The sequence below is a fragment of the Schistocerca cancellata genome, chromosome 7, assembly GCF_023864275.1.
Source record: "Schistocerca cancellata isolate TAMUIC-IGC-003103 chromosome 7, iqSchCanc2.1, whole genome shotgun sequence".
Lineage (NCBI taxonomy): Eukaryota > Metazoa > Arthropoda > Insecta > Orthoptera > Acrididae > Schistocerca > Schistocerca cancellata.
Window position 1 is genome coordinate 449,852,552 of NC_064632.1, and position 24,142 is coordinate 449,876,693.

Consider the following 24,142-nt stretch of genomic DNA (forward strand, 5'->3'; position numbering starts at 1 on the left):
ATTTTATCGTGGTGATCGTTTCGCCCTATGTAGGTCGGTGTCAACAAAATATTTTCGCATTCGGAGGAGAAAGTTGCTGATTGGAATTTCATGAGAAGATTCCATTGCAACGCAAAACACCTTTCTTTTAATGATTTCCAGCCCAAATCCTATATCATTTCTGTGACACTTTCTCCCATATTTCGCGATAATACAAAACATGCTGCCTTTCTTTGAACTTTTTTGATGTACTCTGTCAGTCCTACCTGGTAAGGATCCCACACCGTGCAGCATATATTCTAAAAGAGGATGGACAAGCGTAGTGTAGGCAGTCTCCTTAGTAGGTCTGTTACATTTTCTAAGTGTCCTGCCAATAAAACACAGCCTTTGGTTAGCCTTCCCCACAACATTTTCTGTGTTCCTTCCAATTTAAGTTGTTCGTAATTGTAATACCTAGGTATTTAGTTGAATTTACAGCTTTTAGATCAGACTGATTTATTGTGTAACCGAAGTTTAACGAGTTCCTTTTAGTACTCATGTGGATGACCTCACATTTTTCATTATTTAGGGTCAACTGCCACTTTTCGCATCATTTCTAAATCGTTTTGCAGTTTGTTTTGATCTTCTGATGACTTTATTAGCCGATAAACGACATCATCATCTGCAAACAACCGAAGACGGCTGCTCAGATTGTCTCCCAAATCGTTTATATAGATAAGGAACAGCAAAAGGCCTATAACACCTGAAATCACTTCTGTTTTACTCGATGACTTTCCATCAATTACTATGAACTGTGACCTCTCTGACAGGAAATCGCAAGTCCAATCACGTAACTGAGATGATATTCCATAAGCACGCTTGTGTGGTACAGTGTCAAAAGCCTTCCGGAAAACCAGGAATACGGAATCGATCTGAAATCCCTTATCAGTAGCACTCAGCACTTCATGTGAATAAAGAGCTAGTTGTGTTTCACAGGAATGATGTTTTCTAAACCCATGTTGACTGTGTGTCAATAGACCGGTTCCTTCCAGGTAATTCATAATGTTCGAACACAATATATGTTCTAAAATCCTGCTGCATATCGACATTAACGATATGGGCCTGTAATTTAGTGGATTACTCCTACTACCTTTCTTGAATATTGGTGTGACCTGTGCAACTTTCCAGTCTTTAGGCACGGATCTTTCTTCAAGCGAACAGTTGTATATGATTGTTAAGTATGGAGCTAATGCATCAGCATATTCTGAAAGGAACCTAATTGGTATACAGTCTGGACCAGAAGACTTGCTTTTATTAAGTGATTTGAGTTGCTTCACTACTCCGAGGATACTTACTTCTACATTACTCTTGTTGGTAACTGTTCTCGAGTCGAATTCTTGAAATATTTACTTCTTCTTCGTTTGTGAAGGCATTCCGAAAGGCTATGTTCAGTAAATCTTCTTTGGCAGCACTATCTTCGATAGTAACTCCATTGTTATCGCGCAAAGAAGGCATTGATTGTTTCTTGCCGCTAACATACTTCACATACAACCAGAATCTCTTTGGATTTTCTGCCAGGTTTTGAAACAAAGTTTCGTTGTGGAAACTGTTATAGACATCTCGCATTGAACTCCGCATTAAGTTTCGAGCTTCTGTGAAGGATTGCCAATCTTTGGGATTTTGCGTCTGTTTAAATTTGGCATGTTTGTTTTGTTGTTCCTGCAACAGATTTCTAACCCGTTTTGTGTACCAAGGAGGATCAGCTCCATCGTTTGTTATTTTATTTCAATTGCTGCCAATACTATTTCTTTGAATTTAAGCCACATCTGGTCTACACTTATATTATTAATTTGGAATGAGTGGAGATTGTCTCTCAGGAAGGCATCAAATGGAATTTTTATCTGCTTTTTTGAATAGGTATATTTTTCGCTAATTTTTTGTGGTTCTTCATGTGTGTGCAAAAAAAAATATCAGAAGGCTGCACCAGCAGAGTACATTTGTGAGGGATTACTTTAGTACTGCATGTTTGCAAAGTACTTGGGAATAAAAAAAAGTACCAGTACCTAGATTACCTAGATTTGATCCAAAGATTATGACACTAACTGCTTACCCGCTCAGCTGCAAGCTCCTTGAATGCTAGCAACCATACAAAGTATATAAACAGGCTTAAAATTTTTGAACTCTGTTTTCTTGAAAACAGTTAAGAGTTGCATTTTCCTGTTTACATATGTTGAACTCCTAGTCGTACCTGCACCCACTTTGTCAGTATGAATGAAATCAGTGACAAGAAGTTTGTACGTTCCTCTTGTCAGCCTTAGTCTTGCCTTGGTAGTGTCCAAGTAAAATATACATACTCCTTTTTTGGATTGATTTGAACAGAGGCTCCTCTCCTACTAATGTGAATAAACAATTCTCTGTTTTCTCTGGAGTTGTTGCTTGTGCAGCTAATTCTAGGCATCAGCATAGCAGGTTTTGATTGTAGAAGTGTCAGCCAAATCAGTGGCATATGAACTGAAGAATATTGGTGTAAGTATAGAACATTGAAGGAAGCATTCCGTTGAATCCCATTGTGTTAGATGCACGTTACAATGAATAGGCATGCCGAGGTAGCCATAAGAACAATAGAAGTTTATTACACAGTACCTTAAGAGAGTAGAAAAGAAAACAACTTACTAAATAATACACTAAAGATTGTCCTGGTCTAATAAGGGTTGCCACCAAACAGTGACATTTCTTTGAGTATACAAGCTGTACAAGTTCGCTACATAACCACTGAGTTAAGTACACTGTCTGCCCTGACTCAAGTAGCACTGACGTAGCCCAAAAACACCTGTACGTGGATGTAGTCCACGGTTGAAACATGTACAAAGTCTCAGCAATTTGGATGCGGTATGCGAGGCTGTAGGTCCCAACTGGTGTGCGCAGCACTCCACATGAATGGAACTCTGATTGTGGGACCACCTGCACTGTTGGCTCCTGCTCCATATAACTGTAACTGCGAACTCCCAGTGTCGACTGACTGGTGAGAACCTGGGCAGTGTTCTATTAAGCTGACCAGCAGGAGAATACCAAGATAGTGTCACATGGCTCACGGAGGTGAGCTAGTGCCAAGAGGAGCAGCACTGTATGCAGCGAATGTGGCGCCACCACCTACAGCAATGGCTTTTGCAGACGTGAAGTGCTGCGGTTGAATTGCAGGTGCATCAGAAAGGCGGCAGCCTGCAACACACTGCTGTGTGGTTGGTAGCTGGATCAAAAGGCAACATCCCTGGTTACTACACATTCTGTATTGTAAATTATTTTCATGTGCTATGCCCAGTGCTGATCTTGAAAGGGTCATTAGTCAGCATATTATACTTCAGAGCGGTGTGCTTTTTGATTGGTAGACAGCTTTGTGGAATGTAACCAGGTGCTCATCTGGTCTTATGGTACCACACACAACAAACAGACCAACAAAAACCACTTATATTTTTGGCTTTTTGTAGAACAATGGCTTGACATATAGTGTTGGAGCCAGTACGTGTTCACAGCAGATATTCTTGTTTTTGGAAACCTGCGTGGTATTCTGGAGTTGCTTTGTTTATTGCTCCCTAAACTCTGTTAAATATTAAATGTTCTAGGAGATAGAAACAGATGTTGAAAGATACTATCTGTCTATATTTTGATCAGTAATGTACCAGTTTTCCAGATTATAGACTCACTTTTACATCATCCAGATTGAATTCTGCACAAGTATTCCAAGTGCCTAAAAACGCAACAAAGAATCTCTTTAATCTTTTATTCAAAGATGTTGATTAAAATCTTGTAGCACTCAGTCAAATCCTGGTTCCTTCTTCATATTCATATTAAGGTTTTATATATCTTCATCTATCTCACAAACAATGGAAAATCCAGGATGGAATGCAACAATATTATGAAAAGGAAAGTTGCTACTCACCATATAACAGAGATGCTGAGTCACAGATAGGCACAACAAAAAGACTGTCACAAATAAAGCTTTCGGCCATTGCAGCCGTCGTCAACAACGGATGACACACACACACACCACTCAAAAAATGCAACTTACACACACGACCACATTCTCAGGCAACTGAAGCCATACTGCGAGCAGCAGTACCAGTGCATGATGGGAGTGGCGACTGGGTGGGGGTAAGGAAGCTGGGGTGGGGAGGGGGCTGGATAGTATGATGGATGTGGCAGACAGTGAAGTGCTGCAGGTTAGACAGAGGGCAGGGAAAGGTGGGGGGGGGGGGGGGGGGGGGAAGTAGCGGAAAAGGAGAGATGTAAAAAAACTGCGCGTGATGGTAAAATGATGGCTTTGTAGTGCTGGCATGGGAACAGGGGAGGGACTGGATGGGTGAGGACACTCAATAACAAAGATTGAGGCCAGGAGGTGGTGGGAGACTGGAAAGATAAGGCACAGGAGATTTGCTTTTGTACAAGGTTGGGAGGATAATAATGGTCTGTGAAGGCTTCAATGAGACCCTCAGTATATTTTGAGAGGGACTGCTCATCACTGCAGATGGAATGACCATGGGTGGCTAGGCTATACGGAAGGGACTTCTTGGTATCGAATGGGTGGCAGCTGTCAAAGTGGAGGTATTGCTGGTGCTTGGTTGGTTTGATATGGATGGAGGTACTGATGTAGCCATCTTTGAGGTGGAGGTCAATGTCTAGGAAGGTGGCTTGTTGGGTTGAGTAGGACCAGGTGAAGCAAATGGTGGAGAAGTTGTTGAGCTTTTGGAGGAATGTGTATAGGGTGTTCTCACCCTCGATCCAGATCGCCAAGATGTCATCAGTGAATCTCCCACCACCACCTACTTCAGTCTGGTCACTAACATCACCTATCCCATCAAAGGCAGGGCTACCTGTGAAACGATTATTTGCGTTATGTAAATAACGTTTATTTAAAAACGTTATTTTATTTAAAAACGTTAAATAAAATAATATAAAAACGTTATTTTATTTATTAAAACGTTATTTACAAGCTAAGCTGCAACCACTTTGCTGCATTGTATGTGGGCATGACTACCAACAAGCTGTCTGTCCGCATGATTGGCCACTGACAAACTGTGGCCAAGAACAAGTGAACCATCATGTTGCTGGACATGCTGCCAAACATGACATCATTCAGTTCAATGACTGCTTCACAGCCTATTGCCGTATGGATCCTTCCCACCAATACCAGCTTTTCTAAAAATTGTGCAGGTGGGAACTTTCCCTGCAATACATCGTATGTTCCCATAACCTTCCTGGCCTCAACCTTCATTAGTCACTGTCTTCACCCATCCAGTCCCTTCCCTGTTCCCATGCCAGCACTACACAGCCGTCATTCCACCATCACACCCAGTCTTTTTATTTCTCTCCTTTTCTGCTACTCCCTTCCTCCACTCCCCATATCTCCCTTTCTCTCCGTCTAACCTGCAGCACTTCACTGTCCGCCATGCCCAGCACACTATTGCTCCCCCTCGCTGCACCAGCCTCCTCCTTATCCCCACCCATTCACCACTCCCATCATGTACTGGTGCTGCTGTTCACAGTGTGGTTTCAGTTGCCAGAGACTGCGGTCATGTGTGTGAGTTGCGTTTGTATGTATGTATGTCGTCTATTGTTGATGAATACCATAATGGCCGAAAGGTTTATTTGTGAGAGTCCTTTTGTTGTGCCTATTTGCGACTCAGCATCTCAACTGTATGGTCAGTAGTAACTTTCCTTTTCTTAATATTCATGCTGACTAATGGATAGGAGAATATGGTACTCTCTTGGAGTCTAACAGCAATCTTGTCCATCTCTTTCTTTGTCTCTACCTTTGTGGTGGTATCTGTGGGGCGTCCTCCACTTGTGATTTGATTTGAAATGATGTTCGTTTTAATTCTCGCTGGTGTGTGTCAAACTAAGTAGCCTGACATTTTAATAAACGTTCTAAATTTTTCAATCATACTGTTTTTGTAACTGATCAACTTTCACCATAACTCTAGTGTTGTATCTTAAGTATTTCAGTATGCATGTTTTTTAGAATGACTTATTGTGAGACAGATAATGCTTTTTACCATATTTCACCTCATTGTATACGTTTCAGGCAAATGCCGGGATGGTTCCTTTGAAAGGGCACGGCCGATTTCCTTCCCAGTCCTTCCCTAAGCCGAGCTTGCACTCCGTCTCTAATGACCTCATTGTCGACGGGACGTTAAACACTAACCACCAACCAACCAACCTCATTGTATAGTATATATCTCTAGAAACTGAATGATGTTCCTCTTAATACCTGTGTCGCCAACAGATACAATTATTAAAAGTAAATGTCCTTTCAGACATAAAGTGAAATCCTGAAGAGCAACAGCGTGTTCACTAGCCATATCGTTTTCTCACTGTCTCTGTCACCTTTAAAAGCATGCCCCCCCCCCCCCCCCCCCCCACACACACACACACACACACACATACATTTCCGTGATTGTCAGTCAGTATCCACCTGTGAATGTCTTCTTGCAATATTGGCCTTTGAGTCATTTTCAAGTAATACTGCAAAAGATTTTGCTTCAGCACATCCATAGTTTAAAATCCTCCAACACATATACATGGTCAAATATAGGCCTTTTATGTTTTGACGATGACAAATATACGTGTCAGAGGATTTTAAAGTCTGGTATGTGCTGAAGCAAAATCTTTTGCAGTACCACTTGAAAATGTCCCAAAGGCTGAAATTGCAATTGTGAAATAAATTTCTACAGTTATAGCAAATACGATGTCCTTTAAAAAAGTCTGCATGACTGTTAACCCCAACCATGATAAGTTTTTCTGTTACACAGTCAGTAAATCCATCGTGATCAATTTTATAATCGGCAGGAAAATGTTCCTATCTGAGCACAAAAAAGTGAATATGTTCCTGTTTGTTTAAAAGACTCTGACTGAAAAGTGAAGTACCACCTGCTTCATTCCACCTTTCTCAGTAGTGTTGAAAATATTTGCAAAAATTATGGCATACAAACATGTTTGCACTAGTTTAAAGATGCAACTTGCCCCAAACTCCCACTAGCTCCCCTAACTGTAACTCACTCACACCCACTAGTCCATCACTGTTAAGTCACTAATACCCATTCACTCCCTGTTGCCCTTTCCCATTCACCCATTCAGCCCAATTCATTGCCGTTATCTCTTTCTCTCTCCCTCCCTCTGTCATTGGCTCCTTTATCACAGCCTCAGTTTTCTTAATTCTATCCTACTATTACAGTTTCCTCCCACTGTCACTGTCTCCCTCTCACATTCTCTTACTGCTAATATCTCATTCCTTCCTTCCTACTGCTGCTGTCCCTTCTCACTGTCACTACCTCTCTTCCTCATTGTCATTACCATATATTGTGTTTCTCATTGTAACTGGTTCTCACCCACTTCCACTTCAACTATCATTTTCTTTTCATTCCTCCCCAACTGGTACTGACTCCTTTTCTTTTACCTACCACTGTTCTGTCACTGTCAACTGTGATCCACTGCCTCTCTCTCTCTCTCTCTCTCTCTCTCTCTCTCTCTCTCTCTCTCTCTCTCACACACACACACACACACACAAACACACACACACACACACTGCCATTGTCTCCTTCACTCTTGCTACAACACAACCACTTTCTGCTGCTGTTGTTATGGTCTTCAGTTCGAGCACTGGTTTGATGCAACTGTATGCTATGCAAGCCTCATCATTGCCAAATCACTTCTACAACCTTCATTCTTGTGAATCTGCTTACTGTATTCATCTCTTGGTGTCCATCTTAAGAAGATTTTTACCCCCCCCCCCTCCCCCTGCCTTTCCCCACTTCCCTCCAATACGAAATTGGTGATCCCTTGGTGTCTCAGTATGTGTCCTATCAACTAATCCCTTCCTTTAATCAAGTTGTGCCATAAATTTCTAGTCTCTCCAATTCTATTCAGTTACATGATTTACCCATCTAATCTTCTGCATTCTTCTGAAGCGTCACATTTCAAAAGCTTCCATTCTCTTTTTGTTTAAACTGTTTATCGTCCATGTTTCATTTCCATACATGTCTACACTGCAATCAAATACCTTGATAAAAAACTTCCTAACACTTAAATCTATATTCGATGTTAACAAATTTCTCTTCTTCAGAAATGCTTTTCTTCCTATTGCAAATTGGCATTCTGTATCTTCATTATTTCGACCCTAATCAGTTATTTTGCTGTCCGAGTAACAAAACTCATCTATTACTTTAAATCTCTCATTTCCTAATCTAATTCCCTCAGCATCACCTGATTTAATTCGCCTACATTCTGTTATCGTTGTTTTGCTTTTGTAGATGTTCGTCTGTATCCTCCTTTCAAGACACTGTCTGTACTGTTCAACTGATCATCCAAGTCCTTTGCTGTCTCTGATAGAATTACAGTGTCATCGAAAAACCTCAAAGTTTTTAATTCTTCTTCCCCAACTTCAATACTATTCCAAATTTTTCTTTGGTTTGTTTTAATGTTTATTCAATGTACGGATTGTGAGTGTCTTTGACTATCTTTCGTTTTCAAGTGGAGCAAACGTCGATTAACTCTCAACAAGATTTTTTTTTTTGCTCCCCCCCCCCCCCTTTTCTTCCCCCCTTTCCTCCCGCCCCTCTCCCCCCTCCCCCCCCACAATGCTCTACTAAAGGAGTAGCACCATTCCTCAAACACAGAATATCAAGTTATTATTTCTTCACAAAAATAGATGACTACAGAGAAGCAGGACTGACCAGTCTTGTCCTCACACCAGAAACAATTGAATTTCCATTTGACATCTCTGTCAGCTCTATTGTCTGATCTTCAGTGCTCCTTGTGGGCTGCGCATGGCCTGGGGTCTCAGCTGCTACGTGTGATGATGTCACGGGCAGTCTGACTGCTCTCGGTGCCACACGTGGCTCGAAAGGAATACCTCGGACAAGAATACAGCAATCACAGACTATGAAATTGAAACAATTAAAAAAATGAAATGAATATAATTATCTCCCACAAAAAAAAAAAAAACAACGCTCTAATTCTCAACTCATCCCACTTGTTCATTTATTTGAAGCTACACTACGTGGATATAAAACCAACATATATAAGGGAGACACTGTACCCGTACATATGTCACTCCTTATAAATAAACGAGCAAGAAAGGAAGTAAAGAAGAAAAAACAAACGTACATCCATAAAAGAGGTATACTTTTACAATATTGTTAAACAATAAATCAAGTTACAAAAACCTTAGATTCCTTCTTTAACTGTTTTAATCTTCAAAGAAGGTAAGTCAACCTTTTATTTATTTATTTATTTATTTTACTTTTTTACACCTTACAGGAGTAACAAACCTCTGTAGTCACGGTCTGAAGCATTAGTACCTTTACAACCTAAGTTGATCAGTCAATGTATCACTTAAAATACTTTAGTTATGTAGTACAGCAGACATAATAATTGTCATTAGTAAACCCATTAAACGAACATTAGAACCCAAGCACCTCAGTTTGTATTTGCATGCAAAGACTCATATAACACTTTTTGGGGCATCACTATGAAGCTTAGTTTCCATTATAAAATCCACTGTAATCATAGCCAAAACCAAATAAAGTGTTATATACAAAAAGGAATAGCACGTCGTAGACAGTTTATGTGATGAATGTTAATTTCTCATAATCCATTCCTGATAAAACTTCTCTAAGTCAGAAATAATATTTAGTGGTTGTAACATGGTTATAAATGGACGAATTGAAGAAAGGTTTAATTTCTGCTCAGTAATAATGCAATCAATATTCATACTAGTGTAGACATTCTACGTCTCTTTCTTTATAATGTTCACTCTTGGCACACCTAAAGCACGCATAACAACCTCATAATCGAGAACAGGCTCCTCATCTTGGAGATGCTACTTAACTCACTCTATAATGCAGCAGTGTGAAATACCTTTATCAGTGTGGAAACATTTATAGGGAACAATTTTTTTTTTTTTTTTTTTTTTTTTACGGTTCACTGCCCAACTTATAAACAAGACGAGATTTCCCACCTTGTATGATATACAGGTGCCTTTATCCCATCTCTTTTTACTTTCTTCAGCTTCCCTAGTCATCTCTTCTTTAATATTCTTTATTGATTTTGGTTGGGGTGGTGGGAGGGGGGGGGGGGGGCAGAGTTTTATCCGGCCACTTAACCCAGTTCAAGAGGGGTTCCTCTTCTACTTTTTGTCCTATTACCTCTACTGGTGACACCTAGTGAATGATTATGGCAATTCATTCAACACTAATTCCAGTTCACTTACTAATACTGTCCACTTTCAGTGTTCAGTTGCGCAGTAAGCTCGGAACAAATGATCCAGTTCACATATAAGCCTTTCCAACAGATTACTTTGCAGATGTTAGCACGATATCAAAATATGGTTTACAGTCTCCCTTCAGAATTTCAAAAAGATTATTTCAGTCAGCATTGTCAAACGCTTTCTCCAGATCTACAAATGCTGTAAATGTAGGTTTGCCTTTGCTTAACATATTTTCTAAGATAAGTCATAGGGTAGGTATTGCCTCGCAAGTACCAAAATTTCTGCAGAATCCAAGGTGATTGTCCCTGAGGTTGGCTTCTGACAGTTGTTCCACACTTCTCTAAAGAATTTGTATTAGTGTTTTGCAGCCATGACTTATTAAACTGATAGTTCGGTAATTTTCACACCTGTTAGCAACTGCTTTCTTTGGAATTGGAATTATTGCATTCTTCTTGAAGTCTGAGGGTAATTTGCCCGCCTCATACTCCTTGCATTCCAGGTGGAAGAGTTTTGCCATAGCTGACTCTCCCAAGGCCATCAGTACTTCTGATGGAATGTCATCTACTCCTGGGGCCTTGTTTTGATTTAGATCTTTCAGAACTCTTGTCAGATTCCTCTTGCAGTATCATATCTCCCACCTCAGCTCCATCTACGTCCTCTTCCATTTCTATAATATTGCCTTCAAGTTCATCTCCCTTGAATAGACCCTCTATATACACCTTTCACTCTTCAGCTTCCCCTTTCTTGCTTTGGACTGATTTTCCATCTGAGCTCTCGATATTCATACAGGTACTTCTCCATCCTCTAAAGGCCTCCTTAATTTGTCTGTAGGTAGTATCAGTCTTTCCCCTAATGAAATATGCTTCCAGATCCGTACATTTACCCTCTAGCCATTCCTCCTTAGCCATTTTGCACTTCTTGTCATTCTCATTTTTTAAATGTTTGCATTCCGTTTTTGTTGCTTCATTTTTATATTTTCTCCTTTCATCAGTTATGTTCAATATCACCTGTGTTATCCAAGGATTTCTACAAGCTCTTGTCTATTTACCTGTGTGGTCCTCTGCTGTCTTCACTATTTCATTATCTATTGTATTCCTTTCCCTTGTTCTAGTCACCCGTTGCCTAACACTACCCCAGAAAATCTCAACAACCTCTTTTTCTTTCAACTTTTCCAAGTCCTGCCTCCTCAATTTCCTACCTTTTTCCAATTTCTCCACCTTTTACGTACAACTCATAACCAATAAATTGTGGTCAGAGTCCACATGTATCCCAGGAAATGTCTTGCAGTTTAAAATCTTGTTGTGACCTCTCTGCCTTATCATTATATAATCAGTCTGAAGCCTTAGAGTGTCCCCAGGTCTCGTCCACATATACAACCTTCATTTATGATTCTTGAACCAAGTGGTAGATGATTAAATCAAGCTCTGTGCGAAGTTCTGTCAGGCGCCTTCCTCTTTCATTCCTTTCCTATAGTCCCTATTCACCAGCTATTTTTTCTTCCCTTCCTTTTCCTGCTATCGAATTCCAGTCGCCCATCACAATTAAATTTTCATCTCCCTTAACTATCCGACTTATATCTTCTATCTCATCATAATTTCTTCAATCTTTTCATCATCTGTAGAGCTAGTTGTCATATAAACTTGTGCTAGGAATGGGCTTTGTGTCTATCTTGACTACAATAATATTCATAGTAGCTTACCCCCATTCATATTTTCTTGTTCATTATTAAACCCACTCCTGCCTTATTTCTATTTGACTTTGCATTTATAATCCTGTATTCACCTAACCAGAAGCTGTATTCCTCCTACCACTAAACTTCACTAACTCCCATTATATCTAACTTAAATCTAGCCATTTCCTTTTTTTAAATTTTCTAACCTGCTTACCTGATTAAGGATTCTAACATTCCATGCTCCGATCCATAGAACTCCAGTTTTGTTTCTTGTGATGACAGCATCCTCCTGAGTAGTCCCCATCTGGAGATATGAATGCCAGACCATTTTACCTCCAGAATATTTTAAAGGGAAAGGACGCCATAATCATTTAACCATACAGTAGAGCTGCATGCCCTCGGGAAAAATTACAGGTGTAGTTTCCCTTGCTTTCAGCCATTCACAGTACCAGTGCAGCCTTTTTGGGTGACGTTACAAGGCTAAATCAGTCAGTCATCCAGACTGTTGATCCTGCAAGTACTGCAAAGTCTACTGTCCTCTTCAGGAACCAGATGTTTGGCTGCTGTCATCCAGTATTTATTACTTTTCCGTCTCTTTGCCACTGCCACTTCTCTCTCAGAATAAAAAAGAGCCTGAATATGTACACATGCTAAAATTTTTGGGAAAATTTTTAAAGATGCTGAGGGAGGTTGAATGTGGCATCTGATATCCCACTATTCAGTCAGAGTCTTTTAAATAAGCAGGAACATATTCGCATTTTTTGTTCTCTGGTAGGAGCATTTTCCACCAGTTCCCTTCTTTTCCCTGCTGCAACAGGGCATGTAACTCATATGAAAATAAATGTATTGCTCATTAAAATTTAGATAGTTTACTTATGTGAAATTGAAATACAAAATTATTTCTATACTGCCGACCGTATGTTACACGCAGAAAAATTTTGCTTGTGCTTCAGTACTACAACATGGAGTTCACAGATGATAACAGAGACACTTTACCGCATATTTTTCCAAGCTACATCATTTAATAAACTACATTTTCGCCTCAGGCACATATTTTATGTGTGCAACCAGGGTAACGTCGGACCACTGTTTCTCGGAAACAGATAAAGATATGAAGAAAACATTCAAGGTGTTGGAGATCAGGCTATTAGGAACGCATTGTAAAAAATTACTGCCATTTGCTGTGCATAACGGTCTTGGAATCCACGACTGGATGTTGGTACCCAATAAACAAGTTTGTGGGCTGTTTCTTGATAACGGATAAAGATATTTGAAAACAGGAAGATGGCTATTCTAGAGAATATAGTGTTAAATTTTGAGCAGTTTGCTGCAGTTATCACTTTGATTTCCTCTCATACCAGATTTTATGTGCAGAAGTGGGGTAACTTTGAACCTTTATATCTTGGAAATGGATAAAGATTTCGAGAAAATTTTCCAGGTTTGTTTGAGATCAGGAGCTTAAGAATATATTGTTAAAATTTCTGCCATTTGCTGTGTGTGGTCATCTTATAATCATTGACTGGTTTTTTTTGGTCTGCTGATGACGGCAAAAATATAATTTAAAAAGCCCTCTTTTTGGGGTTTTTTCCAAGGAACTGCTTTCGACAGTCCCTTGAGGTCCACCATAGATCACATCAAATGCAAAAAGAACCAACCAACTTGCTCCATTTGCCTGAGGAGAAAATGTGTAATATTCATACTTTGAACATGTATTGAAGGATAGTGACGCCAAGATGATCCTTCTGTTGTGTATACAAATGGTCCCCAGCCCAAGGGCTATCCAAAACGCTTGACCATACGTCTTCGTCACTAATAGAACCCAAGGTATGATCACTGGAAAATACCATTTTTGTGTGCGGCATTTTGGAATATATTAGGTATGCATGCTGTCACACACATAACAATTAGTGTTTTTGTTATATGGATTATTGCTAAATAAAATCTTCAGTAGTCTCATGTCTCAGACAATTCCTCTCTTTTCATTTGGACATCATTTGAGTGGGAAATCTCAGTCCTCCAGTAGATTATTATTTTTTTCTTTTGTCATGTGCTGCTCCTTTTCTCATGTGTTTTTTCGACTGAAGAGGGAACACATGAAGCTAAAGGAAAAAGGTTCAGTATCAGTCTTTCCAAACCCCTTTTAATGTAAGTACTACATGTTGAAACCTTATTTAGCATTAACTGCAATGATGGCACATTTTCTACATCCATAATGCATAAAATAAGTGATTCATGTTGCATTTTTAAGCATATGCTGTAAGTACCATTTCATTTCATCTCTCTTTATTATTTTCCCTCCCTTTTACAGCCCCATGTACCTGCCAGACCCTAAAGATGGTTCACTATATGTTTTGTCTGAGTCTGATCAAGATGCCTTAAAGAAACTGCCATTTACTATACCACAGCTTGTTGCCTCTTCACCTTGCCGAAGCAGTGATGGGATACTTTATACTGGTGAGTCGCACCCACCTTATTGTCTAGGAAATTTGTGAAAACATATTGTGTAATAGTTTATTCTATTTTTCAATGTTGTTCATTTCTTGCACATTCTCTGCTGTTCAGTTATACTCCATATAATATTATATTAATGATTAATTTAATGCTAATGGCAATTGAGGATTGACAGATCATCAACATTACAAATAATCAAATGTTTGTTCCCTTGATACTCATTTTCTTGCTGAAAATGGTTCTAACATTTGTATCCATTTGTATTAACATTGTTGATTTTATTTTTAGTCTTGTGTGTAATTGATAAATGTTAATTATGGCATTTTCAATTTCTCTTTCAAAATTATTTGCAATGTGCTCATAATAGATACAATGCATACAGTGTGAAGTTCAAGATAATCTGACATTATCGTAAGTTTAGAGTATATCAACCATTTGCATTTTATGAGTTTGCCTTGTATTATTGCTGTTATCTAGGGATACAAAAACTGTGAATATAAATCATTTCTCTACATGATTAATTCTGCATATAACCCTCTTGTATACAGAAATTTACGAATTATTTGCTGTATTTAAAAAAACTGAAACTATTTTCTGTGGAAACATGAGCTATAGACTGAAGTGAAGCCAGATTTATATGTATATGAGGGTGAGTCTAATGAAAACCTGAAATTTGTTATAACAAATCAAAATTTCACACCATTATCCTGTAAGTTAGTAAGCATGGTACAAACAGCATGCAGAATGGCCTGTAGGTGGCAGCATAGTGCAGATGCACACATACCGTCACAGTGTCAGTATAAAGATGGCCGTCCCACTTGTGACTTTTACCAGGGAAGAACAGTGTTCTGTTATTCAGGTTTTGCTTAGTGAAGGTGTGAAACCTATTGAAATTCATTGACGAATGAAGGTTCAGTACGGTGATGCATGTTTGTCACAGCAGCAAGTCTACGAATGGAGTAGGAAGTTCACAAATGGTGTGACTTCAGTAGAAGATGCTCCTCATCCAGGTCAGGTACAACGAGTTGTGATTCCACAGAACATTGCAGCAGTTGAAGCCATAGTGAAGGAAAACCACCAAGTGACACTGAATGACATTGCAGCATGTTTACAGATTAGTCATGGGTCAGCACACCACATTGTGCATGATGTGCTCCAGTTTCACAAAGTGTCTGCAAGATGGGTGCCACGGCAGCTGACTCCTGAAATGAGAGAACAACGTGTTGATGCTTGTGAAGAACTATTTCGGCACTTTGAACAAGAAGGTGATGGCTTCCTTGCAAGAATTGTTAATGGGGACGAAACCTGGGTTCACTTCCACCAACCGGAAACAAAGAGAGCAAGCAAGGAATGACGCCATTCCTCATCACCAAAACCAAAGAAGTTTTGAACAGAACCATCAGCAGGGAAGGTTATGCGGACTCTCTTTTAGGACAAAAAAGGCGTATTTTTTGAGTGTTACATGCCTAGAGGGACCACTGTCACCAGTGCATCATATACAGATCTCCTAAAAAAACGTCTGCAGCCTGCAATCAAATCAAAGCAACGTGGTTTGCTGTCAGCATGTGCCCCACACTGCCCGTGCAACATTTGAAACAATCACAGACCTGCATTTTGAGTGTCTTCCTCATCCACCATACTCACCAGACCTTGCCCCAAGTGATTTCCATATGTTTGGACCACTCAGAGACGCAGTGGGAGGAAAGAAGTTCCGTTCTGATGAAGAGGTATGCCACGTGATGCATGAGTGGTTGCGCTGACTACTGAAAGAATTTTTTTCCAAAGGAATTTATGCACTTTGTAAGCACTGGAGGACTTCCATTGAGCGTGGGGGAGATTATGTTGAAAAGTGATACAGCTTTGTACCACTTCTGCACAATAAATAATATTTAAAAAAATATTTAAGGTTTTCATTTGACTCATCGTCGTATAATGAGCCATTTGTGTATGTTGTCATAATTTACGTGTTTTGTTCACAGGAAAGAAAGTGGACACCTGGTTTTCAGTTGATCCTAGGACAGGAGATAAACAGGAAGTTCTTAGCTATGACAAAGTTGATAAGACTTGTCCCATTTCTAATGCTGAATCTGTGCTCATTGGAAGAACAGGTTAGAAAACTGAAGGCCACACAGTTAATATGAATTATGTTTCATTCAAATGTAGCATCCTGTTTTTGTAATGCCAAAAGTATAATTTGTTTATGATATGCCAACAACAGTTGATGCCTACTAATTTTATTTTTATTTATTTATTTGTTTTTTTTTCTTCATTTCCAGAATACAACATTATGATGCTGGACAGTAAAAATAAAGGTCGTAGTTGGAATGTGACTTTTTTTGATTACTCAGCAAATCTGATGGAAGCTGAAACTCGGAATGATTATCGTAAGGAATAAGTATTGAAGTTATGTCATACATCATTAGCTTCTTTAGAATAGACTAGAAGATTATTCTTGCATTTGATGACTTTGTCCCTTTTTATTTATTGTGACGAACTGGACAGGGTTTGTTTCTTCTGTGAAAAAACTGTAAAAAAAGATATGAAAAGAAGGGGAGGCAAATGACTCACTTTGGTATTGCTCTGAGTACCAATTTTATTCACTTCTCTTTGTATATTTGAGTTCACCAACAGAATGAAATTTCTGTATAAAAATATTCCACATTAATTTGCTTCCTTTTTGATTTTAAGACATTGACCACTACATGTGCTTCCACTAATATATTTTAATGTGTTATCTATGTTGATGCACTGACAAAGCTAATGTAAGGGTTGCCCCTTTTTCTATTTTACATATGAACTTCACATCTTGATAGTTGTGCCAGTACCTTCCCTGGTTGTACAAAGCTCTTAAATAAATTGTGTATTTCTTTAATGTTACAAAAGTATAAATACAAAAACTCCAAAATAAAGCTACTTAAAAAATAAGTCATCAGAATCTGGTACCAAATTGGCTCTAAAATAATGACTTTTTCTTGTCTGTATTCATAGTTTTAGAGAAAATCATTGGCTTATTTTCAACCAAATCTGTATTAAGCCTGTTAGGTGCAGTGACAGAAGGCTGGCGAGGAGGGAGGGGAGGGGGGGGATGGAAAAAGAGAGAAGCAGGGAAGGGAAAAGACAGACAGGTGCATTGGCAGAGGATGGCACGCAATAAGGTTGGGGGGGACATGGACAGGGAGGAGGTAATCAGACAGAGGGGGGCAAAAACTGTTGGATGGAGAGAGTGGGGACAGTAGGTTACCATAGGTTGAAGCCAGGATAATTTTGGGAGTGGAGAATGTGTTGTGAGTATAACCCTCATCTGAACAGTTAAGAAAAGTTGATGGTGGAGGGGAGCATATAGGTAGCCTGAGTTGTGAAGCAGCCATTCAAATCAAGCATGTTATGTTCAGCTGCAAGTTTTGAAGGAAGGAAGATTGAGTTTAATCTTCCATCGACATTGAGGTCATTAGAGACAGAGCACAAGCTCGGATTGTGTCAAGGTTGGGGAAGGAAATTGGGCATACCCTTTCAAAGGAACCATCCTGGCATTTTCCTCGAGCAATTTAGGGAAATCACAGAAAATCTAGACCTGGATGGCCAGACACGAGTTTGAATTGTCATCCTCCCAAATGCGAGTCTGCTGTGCTAACCACTGTGCCACCTTGCTCAGTAGCTGCATGTTTTGCCACAGGTTGGTCTACCATTCTGTGGCCACAGTTTGGCAGTGAATGTTCATCCTGGTGGACAACTAGTTGGTAGTCATACCAATACAAAAAGCTGTGCAGTGATTGCAGCTGAGCTGATATACAACATGGCCACTTTTAAGGTGCCCCAGCCTCTGATGGGGTAGGATAAGCCTGCGATAGGGCTGGAGTAGGAAGTGCTGGCTGGGTGGAGTGGGTAGGTCTTGCACACCTAGATCTTGCAGATGGATATGATCCCTGTGGCAAGGGGTTGGGGTTGGGATTGGGAGTGGTGTAAGGATCGACTGGGGTGCTTGTGGAGTTTAGGTACGTGATGGAACATTATTTTACGAGTGATAGGACAGATCTTGAATGGTCCCTCATTTCAGGGTATGGTGATAGGTAATCAGAGGCATGATGAAATATGGGGTTCAGTAATTCCAGTGCAGGGTGGTATTGGGTTATGAATGGTACTGGGTGACAAAGGTTACATTCCTTTATAGCTGGATCTTGGGGGTGGTGGGAGGATTGGGGGTGTATGGGGAAATGGTGCTCATGATCTGTTTACTGACTAGGCCTGGGGGACAGGGTCTTTTTGTGAAGGCCTTGGTGAGACCTTCATCATACTGGGCAAGGGAGCTGAGAGGGATTATTTGGTGTAGAAGGGATGGCAGCTGGTGGGGTGGGGGGTGGAAGTGCTGTAACTACTCAGGTCACCTCACAGGAAGCTTCATCAACTGTACCAAAATGTTTTGCTTGGAGTTGTTCCTTCAAGTTTGGAAACAAATGAAGTCTGTCAGGCTCATACTGTATGGTGCGAGGGGAAGTATATCCCATCCATATTTGTCGAGCGTTTCTGTCACTGGTAGGGCAGTATGCAGTCTTGCATTATCAGTCAAAATAAGGACACCAGCTACAAGCCTTCCAGGCTTTCTTTGATGACTTTTCAGCTGCAAAACATTTTGCTGAAAGAGCAAAGTACTCTTATTTGTAGCTACGACACCATTCATGTCGTACACATAGATTGTCATCAGTTTCACTTTTCATTGTTGATGGTGGAATTTTTTCAGGCGTTGAGGTTGTTGAGGGTGGGAACTTTCCCATTATGATGACTGAAACTTCAGTTCTGGCTAAGAACCTCGTATCCAGGTTTCATTAAGTGCAACAGTCCTTTTCAGAGCCCTTTCTTTCGTTTGATAATGTTGGGGTTGTTCTTTGGTGATTCATCTTCATCTGCATGGATACTCTGCAAATCACACTTAAGTGTCTGGCAGAGGGCTCATCAAACAACTTCACAGTAATACTCTATTATTCCAGCCTCGAATAGTGCGCGGAAAGAAGGCACACCTATATCTTTCCATGCGAGCTCTGATTTCCCTTATTTTATTATAATGATTATTTATCTCTATGTAGGTCGGCATCAACAAATTATTTCCACTTTAGGAGGAGATAGTTGGTGATTAAAATTTCGCGAGAAGGTTCTGCCGCAACAATTAATGGTGTCCACCCCAAATCCTGTATCATGGCCATGACACTCTTCCCCCTATTTCACAATAATACAAAATGTGCTGCTATTCATTGAACTTTCTCATTGTACTCTGTTAATTCTATCTGTTAAGGATCCCAGACCGCACAGCAGTACTCCAGAAGAGGGCAGATGAGCGTAGTGTAGGCAGTCTCTTTAGTAGATCTGTTGCATCTTTTAAGTATTCTGCCAATAAAATGCAGTCTTTTAAAGTTTAACAGGTTCCTTTTAGCATTCACATGGATGACCACACACTTTTCGTTATTTAGGGTCAATTGCCAATTTTCATATCATTCAGGTATATTTTCTAAATGGTTCTGCAATTTGTTTTGATCTTCTGATGAGTTTACTAGACAGTAATCAACAGCTTCATTGCAAACAACCTAAAACGGCTGCTCAGATTGTCTCCTAAATCATTTATATAGATACAGAACTGCAGAGGGCCTATAACACTACCTTAGAGAACAGCAGTAATCACTTCTGTTTTACTCTATGACTTTCCATCAGTTACTATGAACTGTGACCTCTCTGTCAGGAAATCACAATCCAGTCACATAACTGAGGCGATATACCACAAGCATGCAATTTCAGTACAAGCCACTTCTGTGGTACAGTGTCAAAATGCATTTGGGAATCTAGAAACACAGAATCAATTTGAACTCCCTTGTCAATAGCACTCACCACTTCGTGTGTGTAAAGAACTAGTTATGTTTCACAGGAATGATGTTTTCTAAATCCATGTTGACTGTGTGTCAACAGACTGTTCTTTTCAAGGTAATATATAATGTTCAAACACAATATATGTTCCAGAATTCTGCTGCATATTGATGTTAATGATATAGGCCTGTAATTTAGTGGATTAATCCTACCACCTTTCTTGAATATTTATGTTACCTGTACAATTTTCCTGTCTTTGGGTACGGATCATTCGTTGAGCGAGTGGTTGTATATGATTGTTAAGTATGGAGCTATTGCGTCAGCATACTCTGAAAGGAACCTAATGCGTATACATCTGGATCAGAAGACTTGCTTTTGTTAAGTGATTTTAAGTTTCTTCACTACTCCAAGAATATCTAATTCTAAGTTACTCCTGTTGGCAGCTGTTCTTGATTCAAATTATAGAATATTTACTTCGTCTTCCTTGGTGAAGGAATTTTGAGAGGCCTATGTGTAGGAACTCTGCTTTCTCAGCACTGTCGTCGATAGTATTTCTATTGCTGTCATGAAGAGGAGGCATTGACTGTGTCTTGCTGCTAGCATACTTTACCTATGGCAGAATCTCTCTGGATTTTCTGCCAGGTGTCGAAATAAATTACAAAGTTTGTTTCTACTGTCCTTCTTTGACATTTAAATGCAATTCTAGATTGCTTAGTGACATCGGTAGAATAATGCTCAATCACTTCTTTCACTTTCACCTTTCTAGTTTTGAACAGTGGAAGTTCACTTTCAGGATTACAGCGATTGAACAACTGTTCCGGAATGGCAGTCATTTCACTACCACTATAAATCACTGCATTAACATCTTTATTTCCAATTTGAGCTTTAATTATTAGTTGTACTTCAGGAGGTAAATTCCTTTCGTCTTTTTGCATCAGCACTTCCTCAGTCGAATCATAAACAAGTCGGTTAACCTTCTTAATATCAGAAACTGGGCTTTTTGGTGGACTTACATCACCAACGTTTGTCTCCTCTTACTGTGACTACTTCCCTATTCTTTACTGGAAAAAAATTGCCATAGTCACTTGTGTACAATTGCATTATGTCATCATAATCCGCGGAAATATATACATTTGGTTTTACTTCACACTGTACACCGGCTTGTTTCAGTTAGTTGTGGATTATCATCATGGACTTTGAAACTTCCTGGCAGATCTGCGCACACTCCGCTGCAGAGTGAAAATCTCATTCTGGAATCATGGACTTTGCTTTCATTAGCTTTTGTATGAAATATTTGTAATAAACAATTACTCCATTTTCATCCTCACTTCATGTTACCTCAAGTGCTGGAACACCAATCTCATCATCCATCAAATTCCAAGCAGTAGTATCCCAATACATTAGTCGTGGCTCTTGACCTATGTGTTCTGCCTTGGGTACTGTTTCCTCCTTTCCTGTGTCATACATGAGTCTATTAAACTGGTTACTGGCAACTTTGCAACTTTTAGTGGGGTCAGGCATTATCCTCTTGGTTTCCCATTTCCACAGCTAGTCAGTTTAGTCATTTACCCGGTTTACATGGCCTAATCTCAATCTCAAGTTGTGGTTCGGTTCTACTTTGATCACTTGATGTTCCTGAATTCTGTTGCTCTCTCGCCACCTCCAGAGGGCTGCTTGAGGTGGAATAGTTTGGATTACATGGTTGAAACCATTTCAGTGGTCATCATTATTCCTCTAGTTACCATTTCTGTTATTATTATCATTATTATTATTTTGTTAGAACCAGTTATTGTACCAATTGTTATTTCGTGATGAGTTCCAATTTCCTCCATTTCGACCATTTTTCTGTCCCACATTCGGTTCTCTGTTAGTACTATTGTTCCCACTTTTCCCGTTTCCAATTCTCGGCTTGTCGATATTATTCTCCTATTGTCTGCTAAGCTTTTGTGCATCATCCTCACTGAATATGAAATCTATTTCACAGACGATTCCCTTAAAGGCCTGCACGTTATCTCCTCCTCTTCTTACCAATTACTGTTGATACCGTACCAGGAGTTTAGTTGTACATAGACGGATCAATTTTCCATCATTATACTGATTGTCTAGGCACAGAGTTTTCTTTACCATGTTCTTAAATGATTTTACTGCACTTTTCCCTTTCAAATTTTTGTATAACGTCGTCGGAAGCATATCATATTTGATCATATTCTGTATTTCAGGAGACCAGTATCATGAGAGAAATGAAGATTTAAACTCATCATAGGACTTGCAGGTTTGTACTATTCTTTGTATTGTTTCTGCAATACCATCGTCCATGTGTGCAGAAACGAAATCTAGGTATGTGATACGGGCCAATGTTATGGCAAGCCCACTTGAAATTGATTTATAAGTGTTCTGGATTGCAAGGAATTTCCATCCTCTTTATGATGTTGAAACTTTCTCACAGTGGAGAAGTGGTCATCGTGAAATTTCATTGTGACACCATATCATGTTTGTTCTACTATACCAATTCTCCCTCTTATCGACCTACATTATTTGCATCTGTCCACTGCACCTCCATCAGGTATTACAGACTTCCAATGTCCTCCAAACCTGTGTTACTACGTAGCAACGGTAAACAGTTATTTTCCTCAACTTGTGTTGTGCATACCGAATTGTCAGTCATTGGTGATGGTACGTGACCTTGGTATGTACTGGGAACTACAGGATCTGTATCCAGTATCGCCAATGCTATTGGACTAGGTACATCATGCACTGTTCTGTACAGCAACTTACTGCTGTCTGATTTATCTGTTGTGGTGCTGCATATTGATCTCTTAGACACTGGTCAGCGTAAGTCACACTTCACTTTGCACCTGACGTGTTGGTCCCTGTTGCTCTCCATGTAATTCTGTTTTTACCTGAGGCATCTTCTGTCTCTGCGCAACTGATGAATTCATGTGCTGCTTGCCAGTACTCATTGTGTGGATCAGAATGCTAGAGTTTTTGCACATTTTGTCACTTTTGGGTCTCTTTCTGCTCCTCACTCAGACCATCCAGAACCCTACTGGCAGCAACTTTTGTCATCTTTAGCTTTTCTGTTATAGTTCTGTAAACTGTAGTGAGAGACATTTTGACCTCATATGCAATTTCCTCAGACGTTTTTCATAAAGAACTTCATGGAAACAATTGGACCACTGTGATACTGTGCTACAGTCTGCTACATTATTCCCACAAAGTGTTGTAAATTTCTGTTGGTTTCTTTCCACATAGGGATTTGAGTCTGATGTAGGAACACTGGTCACTATGTGTGTTCCAACCTGACTCGCTTTCAGCTTCCATTTTAAAATTGAATTATTCATGATACAGCCACACAAACCAGAAAACACATATTCGACTGTCATGCCAAAAGTCTCACTCACAACTGACACAAATTTCAACTTGATCATGCCACTGTAATGGTCGTGCATGTACAGTGTGGAGGACTTTTGAGATGACCCTCAAATGACATGGATCCTTTCAGCAGTTAACCATGCCTCTCATGGGGTAGAATAAGTCTGTGACAGGACTGTAGGACTGGAGTAGGATGTGCTGATGGGTGAAGCAGACAGGTGTTGCACCTGGCTCTTCAACTGGGTTAAGAGCCATGTGGTCAGGGGCTAGGAGTGGGTGTGGCATAGGGGTGGACCAGGATATTGTATAGATTTTGTTGGTGGTGGAATGCTACTTTAGGAGGAGTGCGAAGGTTTGGAATAGGATGTTCCTCATTTCGTGTCACAATGGTGTATAGTCAAAGCCTTGGCAAAGGATATGGTTTATTTGTTCCTGTGCAGTATGCTACTGGGTGATGGGTGATAAAGAGACTGCTACTTTGCAGTTGGTTCTGCGAAGCAACTGGGGGGGGGGGGCGCTGCCTGCAGACTAGATTTAAGGGATAGTGCTTGTCTGTGAAAGCCTTTGTAAGACCATAAGCA

The 24,142-nt window shown here is 39.9% G+C and overlaps 1 protein-coding gene across 1 annotated transcript in view; it reads left to right on the forward strand.

Annotated features, from left to right (window-relative positions):
• LOC126092070 (serine/threonine-protein kinase/endoribonuclease IRE1) overlaps positions 1–24,142 on the forward strand; it is a 150,262-nt gene that overhangs the window by 35,748 nt on the left and 90,372 nt on the right. Inside the window, exons 4-6 of the mRNA XM_049907487.1 lie at positions 14,200–14,345; positions 16,322–16,450; positions 16,619–16,726. Of these exons, the coding sequence (XP_049763444.1) occupies positions 14,200–14,345; positions 16,322–16,450; positions 16,619–16,726 (383 nt within the window). The remainder of the gene's footprint in view (positions 1–14,199; positions 14,346–16,321; positions 16,451–16,618; positions 16,727–24,142) is intronic.